This window comes from Xenopus tropicalis, chromosome 1 (genome assembly GCF_000004195.4).
Source record: "Xenopus tropicalis strain Nigerian chromosome 1, UCB_Xtro_10.0, whole genome shotgun sequence".
In the NCBI taxonomy this organism is placed as follows: domain Eukaryota; kingdom Metazoa; phylum Chordata; class Amphibia; order Anura; family Pipidae; genus Xenopus; species Xenopus tropicalis.
In genome coordinates, this window is record NC_030677.2 from 81,458,563 (window position 1) to 81,477,842 (window position 19,280).

General features: G+C 42.3%; 1 protein-coding gene across 1 annotated transcript in view; it reads left to right on the forward strand.

Annotated features, from left to right (window-relative positions):
• Window positions 1–249: 249 nt before the first annotated feature.
• LOC105945457 (N-acylethanolamine-hydrolyzing acid amidase-like) overlaps window positions 250–19,280 on the forward strand; it is a 114,066-nt gene continuing 95,035 nt past the window's right edge. Inside the window, exons 1-4 of the mRNA XM_031903313.1 lie at window positions 250–597; window positions 3,407–3,574; window positions 3,928–4,054; window positions 9,220–9,310. Coding sequence (XP_031759173.1) covers window positions 413–597; window positions 3,407–3,574; window positions 3,928–4,054; window positions 9,220–9,310 — 571 coding nt within the window. The 5' untranslated portion in view covers window positions 250–412. The remainder of the gene's footprint in view (window positions 598–3,406; window positions 3,575–3,927; window positions 4,055–9,219; window positions 9,311–19,280) is intronic.

A 19,280-nucleotide genomic window follows, 5' to 3' on the forward strand; every position in this document is an offset into this window, starting at 1 on the left:
ACTGTGGCTGGCTAGGGGTTAAATGATCTTAAATATTCAGCATAACTGTCATGAAAATACAAGTCAATTTGAGCAATTCATAATTTGCCTTTGGTTCGAAGCATTTTGCTTTTTCTAAGCAAACTATTTGTTCCACATAAGTGCTTTCCAAAGGAAGTTTAGAATGAAATCATAGTGGCTGCTTTTCCTGGATACTGCTGGAAAAGTGAAACTTGCTGAATGTATTAAGGCAAGAGGCAAACCTGGAAAAGATAACAAGAATACTCTGTTCCTGAATGTTGCTTTTACATTAAGATCCTCCCTCAGTCCTCCCTTACTTTTACAGTCCATTCAGTTTCCCATAATCAGAATTGAGTCTTCGCATCGGGACTTGCTCCAAAACTCTTATCACTTCTCATTCACTTGATGATCAATGGCCAGGGTTTTTTTGCTCCTTTTTTTGGGGTCCTGTGCTTTCTCTTTTCCCTACCACATCAAGAATGTAGAAGCCCCTCACTATAGCATCAGCCTGGATGATCCCCCAGAGAAACGCTGGGAACCTGTATTAGAAAATTACAACCGCACAGAGATACAAGAAAAGGTGAAGATGATTTTGGAGTAAGTGCATTTTCAACTTATTTGGGGGAGGGTAGCAGAGTGGCAGCTAGCATATGTATATATTAAAGTAGCAGAAGCTATACATTGGGCATATTTCCTATTCTGTGGCATTTTTATTTTGAAACATTGAAACCAAACATTGTTTGGTTAATACGAATGGCAATTCAGTGAGAAAAAGGTTTATTATGTGAAAATGTGAAAACTTATGGATGAGATTCAATCTGAGATGTAATTCAATTCAGAAAAACTTATCTCACTGTTTATCATGTGAAAACTCTATTGATGTCTACAGGAAGAATCTGGGACTGAATAAGGAGAAAAGTTTTTTTCTCCTCAAATTGAATCTTGTCCATATGATTTCACATGATAAACCACATGACTTCTTTTCTTTGGTTAGTATGATTGAACCATAGAAAGACCAGGGATAATTATACCCCATACTGCTCTGAGGTGACCATGCCAATGTTGCCTCCCCCACCTCAAACACTTGCCATGTTTGCAACCCTACAGGCAGGGACGGATTTGTAAGCCGGGAGCCCCGAGGCCGCCCCCTGTCCGTCGCCCTCCCCGTGCCCCACACGCGAACGGTGTGCGCGCACTAGCGATCGCACATGCGCAGGTCTTTTCAATTGCATACGGAGCAGTGGGGGAGAGGTCCCCATTGCTCCGTATGCAAGAAAAACGTTAATATTTTGGTGCAGCGGGGTGGCATGCCGCCCTAGGCCATTTCACAAATCCGGGCCTGCCTAAAGGGGTGAGGGTAGGCCATATCTAGTTCAGAGAGCATAATTTTGCTCTCTGCACTACAATAGCTGAAATTACTGTTTATAGAATATAATTTAGCCACTTTCTTTGCCATCCCTGGTAACCTGTGGAGCATTGCCTCCGGGCAGGAGTTGTCCTGATAATGGCCTTTGCATAGCTCTGGCTGTTGGAGTTTGCAAAAAAGCAAAAGACTGTCCCATTCTAGATATACAGTATCAGACCAAAACAGAGCTTTTAACCAAAATTTAAGGTAACATGTCTGGCACAAACCTAATACTACCCACACCATAAAAATAACACACACAGTGACATATGCTGGTATACTGTAAATGAGCATAAATAAGGAAAACTTGGCCTCCTGAAAAAGAGATCAACTACTAAACATTCATATATAATGAGCCCCCCAAAAATCTCAACCTCTGGCTGTGAGGCATATTGTTTAAATAAAATAAATGACAATGAAATAACCCGTTCCAGGCCTGTAGAAATAAAAATAAAGGTCCAGGTTCAGTTCCATGAGAAATTGTTATTTAATGGTTTATCACGAGAAAACTTATGGACAACATTCAAGTTGAGGAGAAAAAACATTTCTCGTAACTCATTACCACTTTTTTCCCCCATAGACTTTAATAGAGTTTTTATGCAATAAACAGTAAGATGTTTCTCTCATTGAATTGCATCTGGCTTTATGGTAAAGTCTGGAATTGAATTAGAAGATAAGCTTTTCTCATAAATTGAATCTGGCCCAAAATGTAAACATAAGTCAATTATCTAGCAAGACATAATCTAAAGCACCAGGTCTGTGTAACATAAAAACAAAATGAATGTTCCACAATCACCCAGTTAAAGCCCTGATCTCAGTCCAACTGTGGATACAGTAAGTCACCTGAAATGAAGTACCTCTCAATGGAACAGTATAATTGTCATTAAGAGACCTAGTTAAGCAACATTATTAACATTATAACAGTATTAACATGTTTAAACATTAATGTATAAACATTATTAACATGTTTTTATGAAGTGCCAACATTTTCCGCAGAACTGTACAGTAAGTTGGTTTATATATTAGACATACAAAGTTACAAACAAAGCAACCAATAACCAATACAAGAAGTGAAGAGGGCCCTGACCAAAAAAGTTTGCAATCTATTAGGATAGGAAAGGCACAAGGTATGGTAATGGGCAAGATCAGAATTAAGCAATGTAAGAGATGTAGCACAGGTTATTGCTTTTGTCAGCCTACTGAGGTTGTGCTAAATTTAATTAGGGTAAGCTTCTCTAAATGTGTTTTTAGAGATTTTTTTAAAAGGCAGAATGATTGGGAGAGTCAGACAGATTGTAGGAGCAAATTCCAGAGAAGGGGGGAAAATCTTGCAAAGTTTTGAATGCAAGTGTGTGAGGAGGGAATAAGAGAGGAGTTGAAGATCAGGTCACTAGAGGAGCGTACCAAGTGGCTTGGTTAGTATCTAGAGATGAGTTCAAAGATGTCGGGTGGGGTAGAGTTATGTGAGGGTCATAAGTTTGAATATTTTTTTCAATGGTAGTGGGAACTAGTGCAGGAATTGGCAGAGGAGGAGCAATTGCTGAGGTGTATGAGCCTGGCAGCAGTATTCATTATGGACAGGAGTGGTGGGCCAATTAATAGACTGTAACAGTAGTCCAAGCATGAGAGAGTGAATAAGAACTTTGACAGCATCTTGTAAGCGATGTAAGCATATAGGAAGTTCTCCGTGTGTCAGGTTTAAAAATAGGCCACTCCCGTCCCTTTAGAAAGCTGATCAGAGAGACAGATGAAGGAATGATTTAACAGATATAAAAAGTAGCTTTTACATTGACCTTTTTACTTTTTTATCAAAAATGGCTTCTAAAATGCTGAGAGCATTGTTGGTGGTTTAATAAGATTGGAGATTGAAGGTGAACAACCCCTTTTAAAATGCTTTGCAAGGCAATGTAGAATTTTTGCAAACATGAAATATGTTCCAGTCTGTTTACTAATGTTCCTGCTTTGTTAACCAGCAACTGAAATGTGCTCTTTTATTTTTAGCACAGTAATACCTAAATGGGCCCTACACATGCTTCGACCATTAGCAAAGGTGTATTTGGCCTTTTTTGCTGATGAATCCTATGCAGGAGAGATTCGTGGTATTTCCCGATTTTTTGGTATGAGCACTGGGGAAGTGGTGATCCTAAATCTTGGCTATGAAGCTGCTATGTAAGTAGAACGTGCTTGCCTGAAATAACACATTGTATCTGTTCTGTTTCTCTCAGAAACAATATGTAACACTAAAACATTTCCAGCTAATAAGCGTCATAAGATTCTAGAAGCTCCTACAGAGCCACAGAGCCTGAGCTTCCTTCCAGTGAAATATGACCTACTTTAATTGTCCTACTCAAACCGACATTTTCAAGCAAACTACAAACTGGAACATTGGGTTCAATTCAACCAAACAACTAAAAGAACCAAAAGAACTAAAATGCTAAGCTACACAAAAACATATTGTTTTAAATGTAAAAATATTATTAACGCTCCAGAGAAAGTTTTTGTGTGTATTTATTGCTCTGCAGGTTTTGCACAAGCATAGTAACTGAAGATGAAAAAGGAAATGTTTACCTTGGAAGAAATATGGACTTTCTGTTTGCAGACTTATTAGCAAAGCTGACTATCGATGTAGACTTTACAAAAAATGGAGAGGTAAAAAAAACTAACAGTTCTTTACAAAATATGTTTTTTTAATGAAAATAATTTTCTACCATGCCTTGTGAGAGAGCTGCAGTAAGATTTCTTAGCCTTTCTTTCTTCTACTTGCACAACTGTTGTAGGGGTTCCTTAAAGAAGAACTATACCCCCGGGTGCAAAAAGCCCCCTTAAATATCATTGCCTAGACCCCACTTACCTCTCCCTTATCGCATAGTTTTTACGTTTACACTCTGTCCCTATCGCTAACCGCTAGCTCAAAATGCAGAGAAGTGCAGCCGCGTACCTCGCCGACATCCTCTTACCGACTGAAGACTCTTCGGGTCTCTCCGCAGATACGAACCTGCTTGCGCATGCGCAGTTGAAGCTGATTTCCTGCTACCTCCAACTGCGCATGCGCAAGCAGGTTCATATCGGCGGACAGACCCGAAGAAGAAGATGATGTCGGCAAGGTGCGCATCTGTGCTTCTTTGCATTTTTTACCTAGCAGTTAGCGTTAGGGACAGAGTGTAAACGTTAAAATTATGCAATAAGGAAGAGGTGAGGAGGGGTCTAGGCAATGATAGTTAAGGGAGATTTTTGCGCCTGGGGGTATGGTTCCCGTTTAAAGGAGACATATCATGTAAAAATTAAGAATGTACCAGTGAATTACACTCCTCTAAACATAAAAAGTTGTGTTTTGGACTGATATATTGAGACTTTCCCCCAAATCCTACCAGTCCCGCCCATCTGTTCTACTTCATGCTGACTGAATTCTCTGGATTTGCAGGGGAGCTGGCGGCTCTCAGTACACTGCACTGTAGGATAGGAACCAATCAGCAGCTAGGCTGACCTGATAGGGAACTGAAGCATGTCTTTGTTTCTATGACTGCAGGGCTGTGATTGGCTATCCCCCTCCTGCTGTGCTTTTGGCAGAGACCATTAGGACACGCCCACCCTTCCTTTAAAACACTGGCTGAGACCTGAGAGGATCTATAGGGACCTCCAATAAAGGGGCCATTTTTGGAGACAATATTCAATTTTAGCCCAAAGTGAAACCAGCACCATATATTATTCTTAATTGCCTACAATATTAGTTTATCCAATATGTCTCCTTTAAAATATCTGCACATGTTCATTGGGTTCAGATGAATATGAAACATATGAGTAAAGCTATAATGCCTTTCTAACAGATAGTTTGATTCAAATCTGCCATTGGTCTCATAATATCTCATTTTTTTGGTGTACATCACATGGTCTTGGAGCATTTTTTTAGACTTATAGAGGTACGGGAGATATGAGAATCCAAATTACGGAAAGATCCCTTATCCGAAAACCCCCTGGTCCTGATATCAGAAAGGAAAGATCCCATATTCTTGGAGCAGACAATAAATCAATCTGGATAACAGGTTTCCGGATAAGGGATCCCATACCCGTACATACAAAGTTATAAATACATATATACATATTAGCATAAAATGAATAATAAATTCTGTTAAAATCCCAAAATGTCATCCCTGACTCAAACAATGCAGAAAAGTGTACTGTGTAGTATACTGAATGAGTCTTCTTGTGGAAGAAGTCAGAATAATGACACAAAAGTTCATCATCTATAAAATTCACAACAGCGTTTAGTCCTCAGCACATGAGTTTTTGGCACAGGAATTAGAATGTATAAAAGGTTAGGCATGTAGACAATAAAGATGCTGGAGTATATGTTAGATATCACAGGAAGAGGAAACTGATACTGACCCAAGGGTGTATCTCTCTCCATTTCCTTCAATCAGTTCTCTGTGTTTCACAAAGGATAAATAAAAATAACTTGGAACCTTTCTCCTTCTGGCAAACAAGCCATTACATTATGTCTAAAGTGATTCAGGTAATGTCTATTGCCTATTCTAAGCAGCTTTTCAATTGGTCTTCATTATTTATTTCTTATAGTTTTTTTTATCTATTTGCAGCTTTCAAATGGGGGTCACTGACCCCAGCAGCCAAATACCCCAGCAGCCAAAACAGCAGAGCTGCTGGACAAAAAGTGAAATAACTAAAAATCTACAAATAAAAAATGAAGACCAATTGCAAATTGTTTCAGAATATTACTCTCTATATCATACTAAAAGTTAACTCAAAGGTGAACAACCCCTTTAAGTTAATTCTTATATGAGTGTGCCTGGAGAAACTACCTTGCAGAGCCTTTGTACCTGGCAGATTCCCCACTGTAAGGAAAAGAAATGTTCCATAGAATTGAATTGTGTGTGGCTTTTGTATGGGAGTATGCTATTTCACTTTAAGTAACTATATTTTCAGTTACAAAAGCAGCATTTCAGTACAGTATACATTATCTAAAGAGGAAATTGTCTGTGCCTTTGTATATTTATTCTGTGCGGCTACTTGCCACAAAGCAAACTGGTAAACTATTAAAAACAAGAATGTATGTATACATATTATTTGTCTAGTATTGTCTGTTTGCACAGTGATGTATGATCCATATTAAACTGTAATATAAAATACTGGGAACAATGCAATAAACAGAACTGAAATAAATGTAATTAGCATTCAAGATTGAGGGGCAGGTTTATAAAAATATAACACTAGAGCTCGCCGCAAAAAAAGACACCCACTTTCTATTCATTTTGGTGCGGTTTTTAAAAGCATATTTATCAATGGGTGAATGTTAGAGTTCACCATTTGATAAGATAAGAGCTCTTGTCTCAAACTTTAATAAATCTGCCCCCAAGTGTTTACCCTTTAACTGCCAACGACGTACGGCGTACGTCATTGCAGGAAAAGGCTGTATCTGCCAACAACGTATGCCGTACGTCTTTTGGCAGATAAAGATTCTCTCTGCAGAAGCGGCATGCTTTTTAAGCAATGACAGCCCCCTGGGCAACAAGCCAGGGGGGCTGTCATGTGTGCCCTGTGGCGCGATCGTCGCAGGGCCGACCCCTAAGCAGCAGACGCGATCGCATTGCGTCTTCTGCCTGCTCCCTGCTTCTGGTTTCGCCCCCACTCTCCAGGACTGCAGCAGGATGGACTGCCATGCGATCCCTGCTTCTGGACAGGTAAGTGTGTTTTATTTTTTGCATTTACACACTTACACACACTTACATACATTTATACCTACATACAGCACACAATTTAGCACTTTTTGTTTTTGTTTTCATTTTTTACACTTATATACATTCATATACACACATACTGTCACACTACTTTTACATATGTACACATGTGTATACACAAACTTTTTTTTTGTATTTTTTTTTTCCATTTTACCACTCATTTTTAGTTTATTTTCCCTAAAATGTTTATTTTGACAGTGTGACTATTGGATCAGATATTCTGACCACTAATTACACTGTTGTGTGACTTATTTTGTTGTTTCGCTGATTTGCACAATTTTTGTGGTTTTATTACATTTTCATCCCTGTATAAGTGTTCCTGATCTGTTTTTAGCATAGCTTTGCCAGGTGTAACTTTGGTGTACAAAAATAACTTTACCTACTTTGAATTCATCAGAATGTGTACTTTCCAAAAATATATGGTTTTCTGGGGGGTTTCTGTATAGTTACGGCACATAATAACCACTAACTTTAGGAAAGCTTTGCAGATTGGTACTTTTGTGTAGAAAGGATTCTTTACCCTTGTTGGATATGTCAGAATGTGTACTTTCCAAAAATATATGGTTTTCTGGGTTTTTCTGTATAGTTTTGGGGCGTTACAGCACATAATACGCTGACAGGGGGCTCTGTATGCAAAAGCTGAGTTGACAGGCGAGAAATCCATATGCGCTATTTTCATTTTGGGGTCAGTACATACCACAGACTTTGGTATATCTATGCATATTGGGCATCAAACTGTTCAGTAGACCTTAGGTGTTCCTATTTGGGGTGATTTGCCTTTGTACGCAAGAAATTGTGTGAGATAAAAGCGGCAAACTGCAACATTTTTAGACGATTTTCTGAAATATCATAAAAATCAGCAAACTTAGGAACACTTTGCAGCTTGGTACTTTGGAGTAAAAGGAAATGTTTACCCATTATAGATTCGAGCGAATGTGTACTTTCCAAAAATATATGGCTTTCTGGGGTGAGCGTACTTTTGTAGCATTATCCCACATAAAGGATAAAGGATGACACATCATATGGGGGTATGTTCCCATTTGGGCCCCTACATGGCACATACTTAGGTAAACCTATACATACTGAGCATCAAACTGTTCAGTGGACCCCTGGCATTCAAATTCAGTGTGTTTTATCTTGGTACCTAATGCTGTGTGGGAGATAAGATGCTTCAAAGTGGAAGCTTTGAGGGGATTTTTGGAAATGTCATCAAAATTTCCAGTTTTAGGAAAGCTTTGCGGCTTGGTACTTTGGAGTAGATAGACATGGGTACCCATTTTGAATTCAGGGGAATGTGTACTTTCCAAAAAGATATGGCTTTCTGGGGTGAGCGTACTTTATACTAGCTTTATTCCACTTATAATGATGTAAATGTGTTGATTTTGCAGGAGCTGAAATGACAGAAATGATAGATCATATGGGGTATGTTCACTTTGGGGCCCCTACATGCCACATACTTAGGTAAACCTATACATATATATGGGACATGGGACTTTCGAAATCAGTTGTATTTTTGTGCATAAAATAATTTTTGTTTCTGGTATGTGTGTTTATATAATGGAAAATGTGATTTTTTTTTTTAATTTTGTAGACATGTAGAAGTCTATATCTCGTTACCGAATTGGAATTACACCAAAATTCTACCAAATTTTGTGGTTCTGACTCTTGAAACAATGTAGCAGGAGCTAGCTCTCCTCCAGCCAAGACTTCACTATTTTCCTACACTGCCTTGAGGTAGCTGCAGTGTTCCCACAGCGGGCAGCATCAATACATGCAGCACTCAGATGCAGAAATTATTCTGAGGGAAAGTACTGACTTTCAGTACAGTTGTTTCGGATGCAACTCCCCCCTCATTCCAGTTGTGCTAGAATTAGGGGTGGGGGAGGAGGAATACTGCTTCTAATTAAAATTACATGGCAAATTGCATCTCGCATTGCACTTTGCACACTGCACTGGTGTAAGTAAATTACCTTTATTTTCTCCACAACTGTTGATTTTGATGAGGATACCTTTTGTTTTTTCTTCTTAATATCTGGGTAATTGTAATGCTTTGTTTTATTCCAGATTGCTTATACAGGAACCACCTTTGTGGGTTATGTAGGAATTGTTACTGGGCAAAGTCCTAACAAATTTGCAGTGGCAGCAAATGGACGAGGTAAATATTTCATTATTAAACTGTGTTCTTGCTTTGTCCTTTCTTCCACCAACAGTTTTGGTAAATGTTAAATCTACCACCTTCTCAGCAAAGAGAACAGAGTTAAGAAGGCATAGTACAGTTTGGCAATACACATTCCACCAAATTAAAAATTCATCCAACTCCCTAGATATTTTATTCATGTTGTTATATGTATTTATAGGAGATATGATGTTGTCTGGCTAAAGAATAATTACTTAGGTCTGTCTGAAAATATGCATGAAATTGTTAAATCTTTGCTATAATTCACACATATACTAAATGGAAAGCAGAGTGAGGAGGTATGGGACCTAGTATCTAGAGTGATCAGGACCTGATGTTTTCCAGATAAAGGGTCTTTCTATAATATGGATCTCAAGTCTACTAAGTCCTTCCAACAGACAAGATGACACCCATTCCGATTAGAAGAAAGTAGGTTCCGTCTAAATATTGGAAAAGGGTTTCTTACAGTTAGGTGTGACGTTGTGGAATTCACTTCCTGAAACAGTCGTACTGGCTGATACATTAGATAGCTTTAAGAAGGGGTTGGATGGCTTTTTAGCAAGTGAGGGAATACAGGGTTATGGGAGATAGCTCTTAGTACAAGTTGATCCAGGGACTGGTCCAATTGCCATCTTGAGGTCAGGAAGGATTTTTTTCTCTCTGTGGCAAATTAGAGAGGCTTCAGATGGGGTTTTTTGTTTTTCTCTGGATCAAATAGCAGTTAGGCAGGATATACTGTATTTAGGCATTAAGGCTGAACTTGATGGATGTGTCTTTTTTTCAACCTAAATGTGAATCTCACCGCTACTTGCAAAAAAAAGAAAGCTGGACACAGCAATACAAACTTAATTTTTTAGGGGGAAACATGTAAAACAACCATACTGTATACCAGTGCTGTCCAACTGGCGGCCCGCGACCCCCCTCTGTGTGGCACCCCACCTGTCTGGCTGCTTTGATGGCTTACATTTGAGTAAGCTTTAAATGGTATCAGTACTGAGATTAACTGGCCCCCTGCATGGTTCTCACCTCAGATTCAGACTGTAATCCCTCTGTATTGTTTAAACATGTAATCCCCTGTGTTTTTCACACCTTTTAATACCTGCATTGTTCACCCCCTGCAGTGTTCACACCTCAGGCTCAGACTGTAATCACCCCCATTGTTCACTTCTTCACACCTCAGACATAGGTGCTGTAGGCAGAGTATGGCACATACAGCCAGCATAGGGCAGGTAGAGTATGGCACACACAGGTAGCATAGGTCAGGGAGGGTATGGCACACACAGGAAGGGTAGGGCAGGCAGAGTATGACACACACAGTCAGGGTAGGGCAGGCAGAGTATGGCACACAGAGGCAGCATAGGGAAGGCAGAGCATGGCACACCCAGGCAGGGTAGGGCAGGCATAATATGGCACACACAAGCAGGGTAGGGCAGGCATAATATGGCACACACAAGCAGGGTAGGGCAGGCAGAGTGCTGCCTGTGTGTGCCATACTCTGCTAGCCCTATGCTGCTTGTGGGAGGTGAACCTAGCAGGGGTTTGTTGTGGGAGTTTGTTAGCAGTTGGAAATAGCCATTAAATGGTCCCTAAGGTGTGTAATTATGTACTGGGGGTTGCTCTGCTATCCACAGGGGAGGAGGAGGCGGCATATGGAATTTAAGGGTATATCTTAATATGACATAATTCTTTCACATATGAATGATGGTTGATATCCCCACAGCAAGGACCAAGCATTTGGGATTTTGCTGTGCTACCACCATTGTGATAAAATAGGTGTGGTTTGAAGTGGGTGTGGTTTCAAAAAGGGGAGTGGTCAAAACTGGCTTCCATTAGCGGCCCTCCACCATGTATGCTAGAGAAATTCCGGCCCTCGGCACCGTAGAAGTTGGACAGCACTGCTGTATACGAATAACATTGTGCAATGTGCAATGTTTATAAATGACCCCAGTAGTGTGCACATAAAATATTTGCATTTTGTGATCATATTTGCATTTTGTGATCATGACATATTTAAAAAGCTCTTAAGGACATTTCCAGCACAAATAAAAATTCGCTATTATGTTTGCACATATAATACACCAATCTTGTCCAGCTCTACAAATACAAACATATGCAGGGTTTATATGTGCATTGTGCGAATCATTCTGCACTGAAAAAAGTTTATAAATTACACCAATGTGTCCTGTAAATAAAAGGAATGTTTTGGGGCATATTGAAACTTTTTGTGATCTTTCTTCCCTTCCTATTTGCAAAAATTATTTTGCCTAGCAATTGTTATAGGTTTAAACAAAATAACTTTATTGGTCAAAATATTTTACTCTAAAAAGAATAGCTAAGCACAATAGCTATGCACCTCCTATGTAGTGCAAGTGTGCGTGTGCAAGTGTGCAAGTGTGCAAGTGCGCAAGTGCGCAAGTGCGCAAGTGTAAGTGCGCAAGTGTAAGTGTGCAAGTGTAAGTGTGCAAGTGTAAGTGTGCAAGTGTAAGTGTGCAAGTGTAAGTGTGCAAGTGTAAGTGTGCAAGTGTGCAAGTGTAAGTGTGCAAGTGTGCAAGTGTGCAAGTGTAAGTGTGCAAGTGTAAGTGTGCAAGTGTGCAAGTGTAAGTGTGCAAGTGTGCAAGTGTGCAAGTGTAAGTGTGCAAGTGTGCAAGTGTTCAAGTGTGCAAGTGTGTAAGTGTGCAAGTGTAAGTGTGCAAGTGTAAGTGTGCAAGTGTAAGTGTGCAAGTGTGCAAGTGTGCAAGTGTGCAAGTGTAAGTGTGCAAGTGTAAGTGTGCAAGTGTAAGTGTGCAAGTGTGCAAGTGCAAGTGTGCAAGTGTGCAAGTGTGCAAGTGTAAGTGTGCAAGTGTGCAAGTGTGCAAGTGTGCAAGTGTGCAAGTGTAAGTGTGCAAGTGTTCAAGTGTGCAAGTGTAAGTGTGCAAGTGTAAGTGTGCAAGTGTGCAAGTGTAAGTGTGCAAGTGTGCAAGTGTGCAAGTGTGCAAGTGTGCAAGTGTGCAAGTGTGCAAGTGTGCAAGTGTAAGTGTAAGTGTAAGTGTGCAAGTGCAAGTGTGCAAGTGTGCAAGTGTGCAAGTGTGCAAGTGTGTAAGTGTAAGTGTGCAAGTGTAAGTGTGCAAGTGTAAGTGTGCAAGTGTGCAAGTGTGCAAGTGTGCAAGTGTAAGTGTGCAAGTGTGCAAGTGTGCAAGTGTGCAAGTGTAAGTGTGCAAGTGTAAGTGTGCAAGTGTGCAAGTGTAAGTGTGCAAGTGTGCAAGTGCAAGTGTGCAAGTGTAAGTGTGCAAGTGTAAGTGTGCAAGTGTGCAAGTGTAAGTGTGCAAGTGTGCAAGTGCAAGTGTGCAAGTGTGCAAGTGTGCAAGTGTGCAAGTGTGCAAGTGTAAGTGTGCAAGTGTGCAAGTGTAAGTGTGCAAGTGTAAGTGTGCAAGTGTAAGTGTGCAAGTGTAAGTGTGCAAGTGTGCAAGTGTGCAAGTGTGCAAGTGTAAGTGTAAGTGTAAGTGTGCAAGTGTAAGTGTGCAAGTGTGCAAGTGTGCAAGTGTAAGTGTGCAAGTGTGCAAGTGTGCAAGTGTGCAAGTGTTCAAGTGTTCAAGTGTGCAAGTGTAAGTGTGCAAGTGTAAGTGTGCAAGTGTGCAAGTGTAAGTGTGCAAGTGTGCAAGTGTAAGTGTGCAAGTGTGCAAGTGCAAGTGCAAGTGCGCAAGTGCGCAAGTGCGCAAGTGTGCAAGTGCAAGTGCAAGTGTGCAAGTGCAAGTGTGCAAGTGTGCAAGTGTGCAAGTGTAAGTGTGCAAGTGTGCAAGTGTAAGTGTGCGTGTGCAAGTGTGCAAGTGTGCAAGTGTGCAAGTGTAAGTGTAAGTGTGCAAGTGTTCAAGTGTAAGTGTGCAAGTGTAAGTGTGCAAGTGTGCAAGTGTGCAAGTGTAAGTGTGCAAGTGTGCAAGTGTGCAAGTGTGCAAGTGCAAGTGTAAGTGTGCAAGTGTGCAAGTGTAAGTGTGCAAGTGTAAGTGTGCAAGTGTGCAAGTGTGCAAGTGTAAGTGTGCAAGTGTAAGTGTGCAAGTGTGCAAGTGTGCAAGTGTAAGTGTGCAAGTGTGCAAGTGTGCAAGTGTGCAAGTGTGCAAGTGTTCAAGTGTGCAAGTGTAAGTGTGCAAGTGTGCAAGTGTAAGTGTGCAAGTGTAAGTGTGCAAGTGTGCAAGTGTAAGTGTGCAAGTGTAAGTGTGCAAGTGTGCAAGTGTAAGTGTGCAAGTGTGCAAGTGTGCAAGTGTGCAAGTGTAAGTGTGCAAGTGTGCAAGTGTGCAAGTGTGCAAGTGTAAGTGCAAGTGTAAGTGTAAGTGTGCAAGTGTGCAAGTGTAAGTGTGCAAGTGTGCAAGTGTAAGTGTGCAAGTGCAAGTGTGCAAGTGTGCAAGTGTGCAAGTGTGCAAGTGTGCAAGTGTAAGTGTGCAAGTGTGCAAGTGTGCAAGTGTGCAAGTGTGCAAGTGTGCAAGTGTAAGTGTGCAAGTGTGCAAGTGTGCAAGTGTAAGTGTGCAAGTGTAAGTGTGCAAGTGTGCAAGTGTAAGTGTGCAAGTGTAAGTGTGCAAGTGTGCAAGTGTGCAAGTGTGCAAGTGTGCAAGTGTAAGTGTAAGTGTAAGTGTGCAAGTGTAAGTGTGCAAGTGTGCAAGTGTGCAAGTGTGCGTGTGCAAGTGTGCAAGTGTGCAAGTGTGCAAGTGTGCAAGTGTGCAAGTGTGCAAGTGTAAGTGTGCAAGTGTGCAAGTGTGCAAGTGTAAGTGTGCAAGTGTAAGTGTGCAAGTGTGCAAGTGTAAGTGTGCAAGTGTGCAAGTGTGCAAGTGTGCAAGTGTGCAAGTGTGCGTGTGCAAGTGTGCAAGTGTGCAAGTGTGCAAGTGTGCAAGTGTGCAAGTGTGCAAGTGTGCAAGTGTGCAAGTGTAAGTGTGCAAGTGTGCAAGTGTGCAAGTGTAAGTGTGCAAGTGTAAGTGTGCAAGTGTGCAAGTGTAAGTGTGCAAGTGTGCAAGTGCAAGTGTGCAAGTGCAAGTGTGCAAGTGTGCAAGTGTGCAAGTGTGCAAGTGTGCAAGTGTTCAAGTGTGCAAGTGTAAGTGTGCAAGTGCAAGTGTGCAAGTGTGCAAGTGTAAGTGTGCAAGTGTAAGTGTGCAAGTGTGCAAGTGTAAGTGTGCAAGTGTAAGTGTGCAAGTGTAAGTGTGCAAGTGTGCAAGTGTGCAAGTGTGCAAGTGTGCAAGTGTAAGTGTGCAAGTGTGCAAGTGTGCAAGTGTGCAAGTGCAAGTGTGCAAGTGTGCAAGTGTGCAAGTGTGCAAGTGTAAGTGTGCAAGTGTGCAAGTGTGCAAGTGCAAGTGTGCAAGTGTGCAAGTGTGCAAGTGTAAGTGTGCAAGTGTGCAAGTGTAAGTGTGCAAGTGTGCAAGTGTAAGTGTGCAAGTGTGCAAGTGTGCAAGTGTGCAAGTGTAAGTGTGCAAGTGTGCAAGTGTGCAAGTGTAAGTGTGCAAGTGTGCAAGTGTAAGTGTGCAAGTGTGCAAGTGTGCAAGTGTGCAAGTGTGCAAGTGCAAGTGTGCAAGTGTGCAAGTGTGCAAGTGTGCAAGTGTGCAAGTGTAAGTGTAAGTGTGCAAGTGTAAGTGTGCAAGTGTGCAAGTGTAAGTGTGCAAGTGTGCAAGTGTGCAAGTGTAAGTGTGCAAGTGTAAGTGTGCAAGTGTGCAAGTGTGCAAGTGTGCAAGTGTAAGTGTAAGTGTGCAAGTGTAAGTGTGCAAGTGTAAGTGTGCAAGTGTGCAAGTGTAAGTGTGCAAGTGTAAGTGTGCAAGTGTAAGTGTGCAAGTGTGCAAGTGTGCAAGTGTGCAAGTGTGCAAGTGTAAGTGTGCAAGTGTGCAAGTGTGCAAGTGTGCAAGTGCAAGTGTGCAAGTGTGCAAGTGTGCAAGTGTGCAAGTGTAAGTGTGCAAGTGTGCAAGTGTGCAAGTGCAAGTGTGCAAGTGTGCAAGTGTGCAAGTGTAAGTGTGCAAGTGTGCAAGTGTAAGTGTGCAAGTGTGCAAGTGTAAGTGTGCAAGTGTGCAAGTGTGCAAGTGTGCAAGTGTAAGTGTGCAAGTGTGCAAGTGTGCAAGTGTGCAAGTGTAAGTGTGCAAGTGTGCAAGTGTAAGTGTGCAAGTGTGCAAGTGTGCAAGTGTGCAAGTGTGCAAGTGCAAGTGTGCAAGTGTGCAAGTGTGCAAGTGTGCAAGTGTGCAAGTGTAAGTGTAAGTGTGCAAGTGTAAGTGTGCAAGTGTGCAAGTGTAAGTGTGCAAGTGTGCAAGTGTGCAAGTGTAAGTGTGCAAGTGTAAGTGTGCAAGTGTGCAAGTGTGCAAGTGTGCAAGTGTAAGTGTAAGTGTGCAAGTGTAAGTGTGCAAGTGTAAGTGTGCAAGTGTGCAAGTGCAAGTGTGCAAGTGTGCAAGTGTGCAAGTGTGCAAGTGTGCAAGTGTGCAAGTGTGCAAGTGTGCAAGTGTGCAAGTGCAAGTGTGCAAGTGTGCAAGTTTGCAAGTGTGCAAGTGTAAGTGTGCAAGTGTGCAAGTGTGCAAGTGTAAGTGTGCAAGTGTGCAAGTGTAAGTGTGCAAGTGTGCAAGTGTGCAAGTGTAAGTGTGCAAGTGTAAGTGTGCAAGTGTGCAAGTGCAAGTGTGCAAGTGTGCAAGTGTGCAAGTGTGCAAGTGTGCAAGTGTAAGTGTGCAAGTGTGCAAGTGTGCAAGTGCAAGTGTGCAAGTGTGCAAGTGTGCAAGTGTGCAAGTGTAAGTGTGCAAGTGTGCAAGTGTGCGTGTGCAAGTGTGCAAGTGTAAGTGTGCAAGTGTGCAAGTGTGCAAGTGTAAGTGTGCAAGTGTGCAAGTGTGCAAGTGTAAGTGTGCAAGTGTGCAAGTGTGCAAGTGTGCAAGTGCAAGTGTGCAAGTGTGCAAGTGTGCAAGTGTGCAAGTGTGCGTGTGCAAGTGTGCAAGTGTGCGTGTGCAAGTGTGCAAGTGTGCAAGTGTAAGTGTGCAAGTGTGCAAGTGTGCAAGTGTGCAAGTGTAAGTGTGCAAGTGTGCAAGTGTGCAAGTGTAAGTGTGCAAGTGTAAGTGTGCAAGTGTAAGTGTGCAAGTGTAAGTGTGCAAGTGTGCAAGTGTGCAAGTGTAAGTGTGCAAGTGTGCAAGTGTGCAAGTGTAAGTGTGCAAGTGTGCAAGTGTAAGTGTGCAAGTGCAAGTGTGCAAGTGTGCGTGTGCAAGTGTGCAAGTGTGCAAGTGTAAGTGTGCAAGTGTGCAAGTGTGCAAGTGTGCAAGTGTAAGTGTAAGTGTAAGTGTGCAAGTGTAAGTGTGCAAGTGTGCAAGTGTGCAAGTGTAAGTGTGCAAGTGTGCAAGTGTGCAAGTGTGCAAGTGCAAGTGTGCAAGTGTGCAAGTGTGCAAGTGCAAGTGCAAGTGTGCAAGTGTGCAAGTGTGCAAGTGTAAGTGTGCAAGTGTAAGTGTGCAAGTGTGCAAGTGTAAGTGTGCAAGTGTGCAAGTGTGCAAGTGTGCAAGTGTTCAAGTGTGCAAGTGTAAGTGTGCAAGTGTGCAAGTGTAAGTGTGCAAGTGTAAGTGTGCAAGTGTGCAAGTGTAAGTGTGCAAGTGTGCAAGTGCAAGTGTGCAAGTGTGCAAGTGTGCAAGTGTGCAAGTGTTCAAGTGTGCAAGTGTAAGTGTGCAAGTGTGCAAGTGTGCAAGTGTAAGTGTGCAAGTGTGCAAGTGTAAGTGTGCAAGTGTAAGTGTGCAAGTGTAAGTGTGCAAGTGTGCAAGTGTGCAAGTGTAAGTGTAAGTGTGCAAGTGTGCAAGTGTGCGTGTGCAAGTGTGCAAGTGTAAGTGTGCAAGTGTGCAAGTGCAAGTGTGCAAGTGTGCAAGTGTGCAAGTGTAAGTGTAAGTGTGCAAGTGTAAGTGTGCAAGTGTAAGTGTGCAAGTGTAAGTGTGCAAGTGTGCAAGTGTAAGTGTGCAAGTGTAAGTGTGCAAGTGTGCAAGTGTGCAAGTGTTCAAGTGTGCAAGTGTAAGTGTGCAAGTGTGCAAGTGTGCAAGTGTAAGTGTGCAAGTGTGCAAGTGTAAGTGTGCAAGTGTAAGTGTGCAAGTGTAAGTGTGCAAGTGTGCAAGTGTAAGTGTGCAAGTGTAAGTGTGCAAGTGTGCAAGTGTAAGTGTGCAAGTGTAAGTGTGCAAGTGTAAGTGTGCAAGTGTAAGTGTGCAAGTGTGCAAGTGTGCAAGTGTAAGTGTGCAAGTGTAAGTGTGCAAGTGTAAGTGTGCAAGTGTGCAAGTGTAAGTGTGCAAGTGTAAGTGTGCAAGTGTAAGTGTGCAAGTGTAAGTGTGCAAGTGTGCAAGTGTGCGTGTGCAAGTGTAAGTGTGCAAGTGTAAGTGTGCAAGTGTGCAAGTGTGCAAGTGTGCAAGTGTAAGTGTGCAAGTGTAAGTGTGCAAGTGTAAGTGTGCAAGTGTAAGTGTGCAAGTGTGCAAGTGTGCAAGTGTGCAAGTGCAAGTGTGCAAGTGCAAGTGTGCAAGTGCAAGTGTGCAAGTGTGCAAGTGTGCGTGTGCAAGTGTGCAAGTGTAAGTGTGCAAGTGTAAGTGTGCAAGTGTGCAAGTGTAAGTGTGCAAGTGTGCAAGTGTGCAAGTGTGCAAGTGTGCAAGTGTGCAAGTGTAAGTGTGCAAGTGTAAGTGTGCAAGTGTAAGTGTGCAAGTGTGCAAGTGTAAGTGTGCAAGTGCAAGTGTAAGTGTGCAAGTGTGCAAGTGTAAGTGTGCAAGTGTGCAAGTGTGCAAGTGTGCAAGTGTGCGTGTGCAAGTGTGCAAGTGTAAGTGTGCAAGTGTAAGTGTGCAAGTGTAAGTGTGCAAGTGTGCAAGTGCAAGTGTGCAAGTGTAAGTGTGCAAGTGTGCAAGTGTGCAAGTGTGCAAGTGTGCAAGTGTGCAAGTGTGCAAGTGTGGCAAGTGTGCGTGTGCAAGTGTGCGTGTGCAAGTGTGCGTGTGCAAGTGTGCGTGTGCAAGTGTGCGTGTGCAAGTGTGCAAGTGTGCAAGTGTAAGTGTGCAAGTGTGCAAGTGTGCAAGTGTGCAAGTGTAAGTGTGCAAGTGTGCAAGTGCAAGTGTGCAAGTGTAAGTGTGCAAGTGTGCAAGTGTGCAAGTGTGCAAGTGTGCAAGTGTAAGTGTGCAAGTGTGCAAGTGTAAGTGTGCAAGTGTAAGTGTGCAAGTGTGCAAGTGTAAGTGTGCAAGTGTAAGTGTGCAAGTGTGCAAGTGCAAGTGTGCAAGTGTGCGTGTGCAAGTGTGCAAGTGTAAGTGTGCAAGTGTGCAAGTGTAAGTGTGCAAGTGTGCAAGTGCAAGTGTGCAAGTGTGCAAGTGTAAGTGTGCAAGTGTGCAAGTGTGCAAGTGTGCAAGTGTGCAAGTGTGCAAGTGTAAGTGTGCAAGTGCAAGTGTGCAAGTGTGCAAGTGTGCAAGTGTGCAAGTGTAAGTGTGCAAGTGTGCAAGTGTGCAAGTGTGCAAGTGTGCAAGTGTTCAAGTGTGCAAGTGTAAGTGTGCAAGTGTGCAAGTGTGCAAGTGTAAGTGTGCAAGTGTAAGTGTGCAAGTGTGCAAGTGTAAGTGTGCAAGTGTAAGTGTGCAAGTGTGCAAGTGTGCAAGTGTGCAAGTGTGCAAGTGTAAGTGTAAGTGTAAGTGTAAGTGTGCAAGTGTAAGTGTGCAAGTGTGCAAGTGTGCAAGTGTGCGTGTGCAAGTGTGCAAGTGTGCAAGTGTGCAAGTGTTCAAGTGTGCAAGTGTTCAAGTGTGCAAGTGTGCAAGTGTAAGTGTGCAAGTGTGCAAGTGTGCAAGTGTAAGTGTGCAAGTGTAAGTGTGCAAGTGTGCAAGTGTAAGTGTGCAAGTGTGCAAGTGCAAGTGTGCAAGTGCAAGTGTGCAAGTGTGCAAGTGTGCAAGTGTGCAAGTGTGCAAGTGTTCAAGTGTGCAAGTGTAAGTGTGCAAGTGTGCAAGTGTGCAAGTGTAAGTGTGCAAGTGTAAGTGTGCAAGTGTGCAAGTGTAAG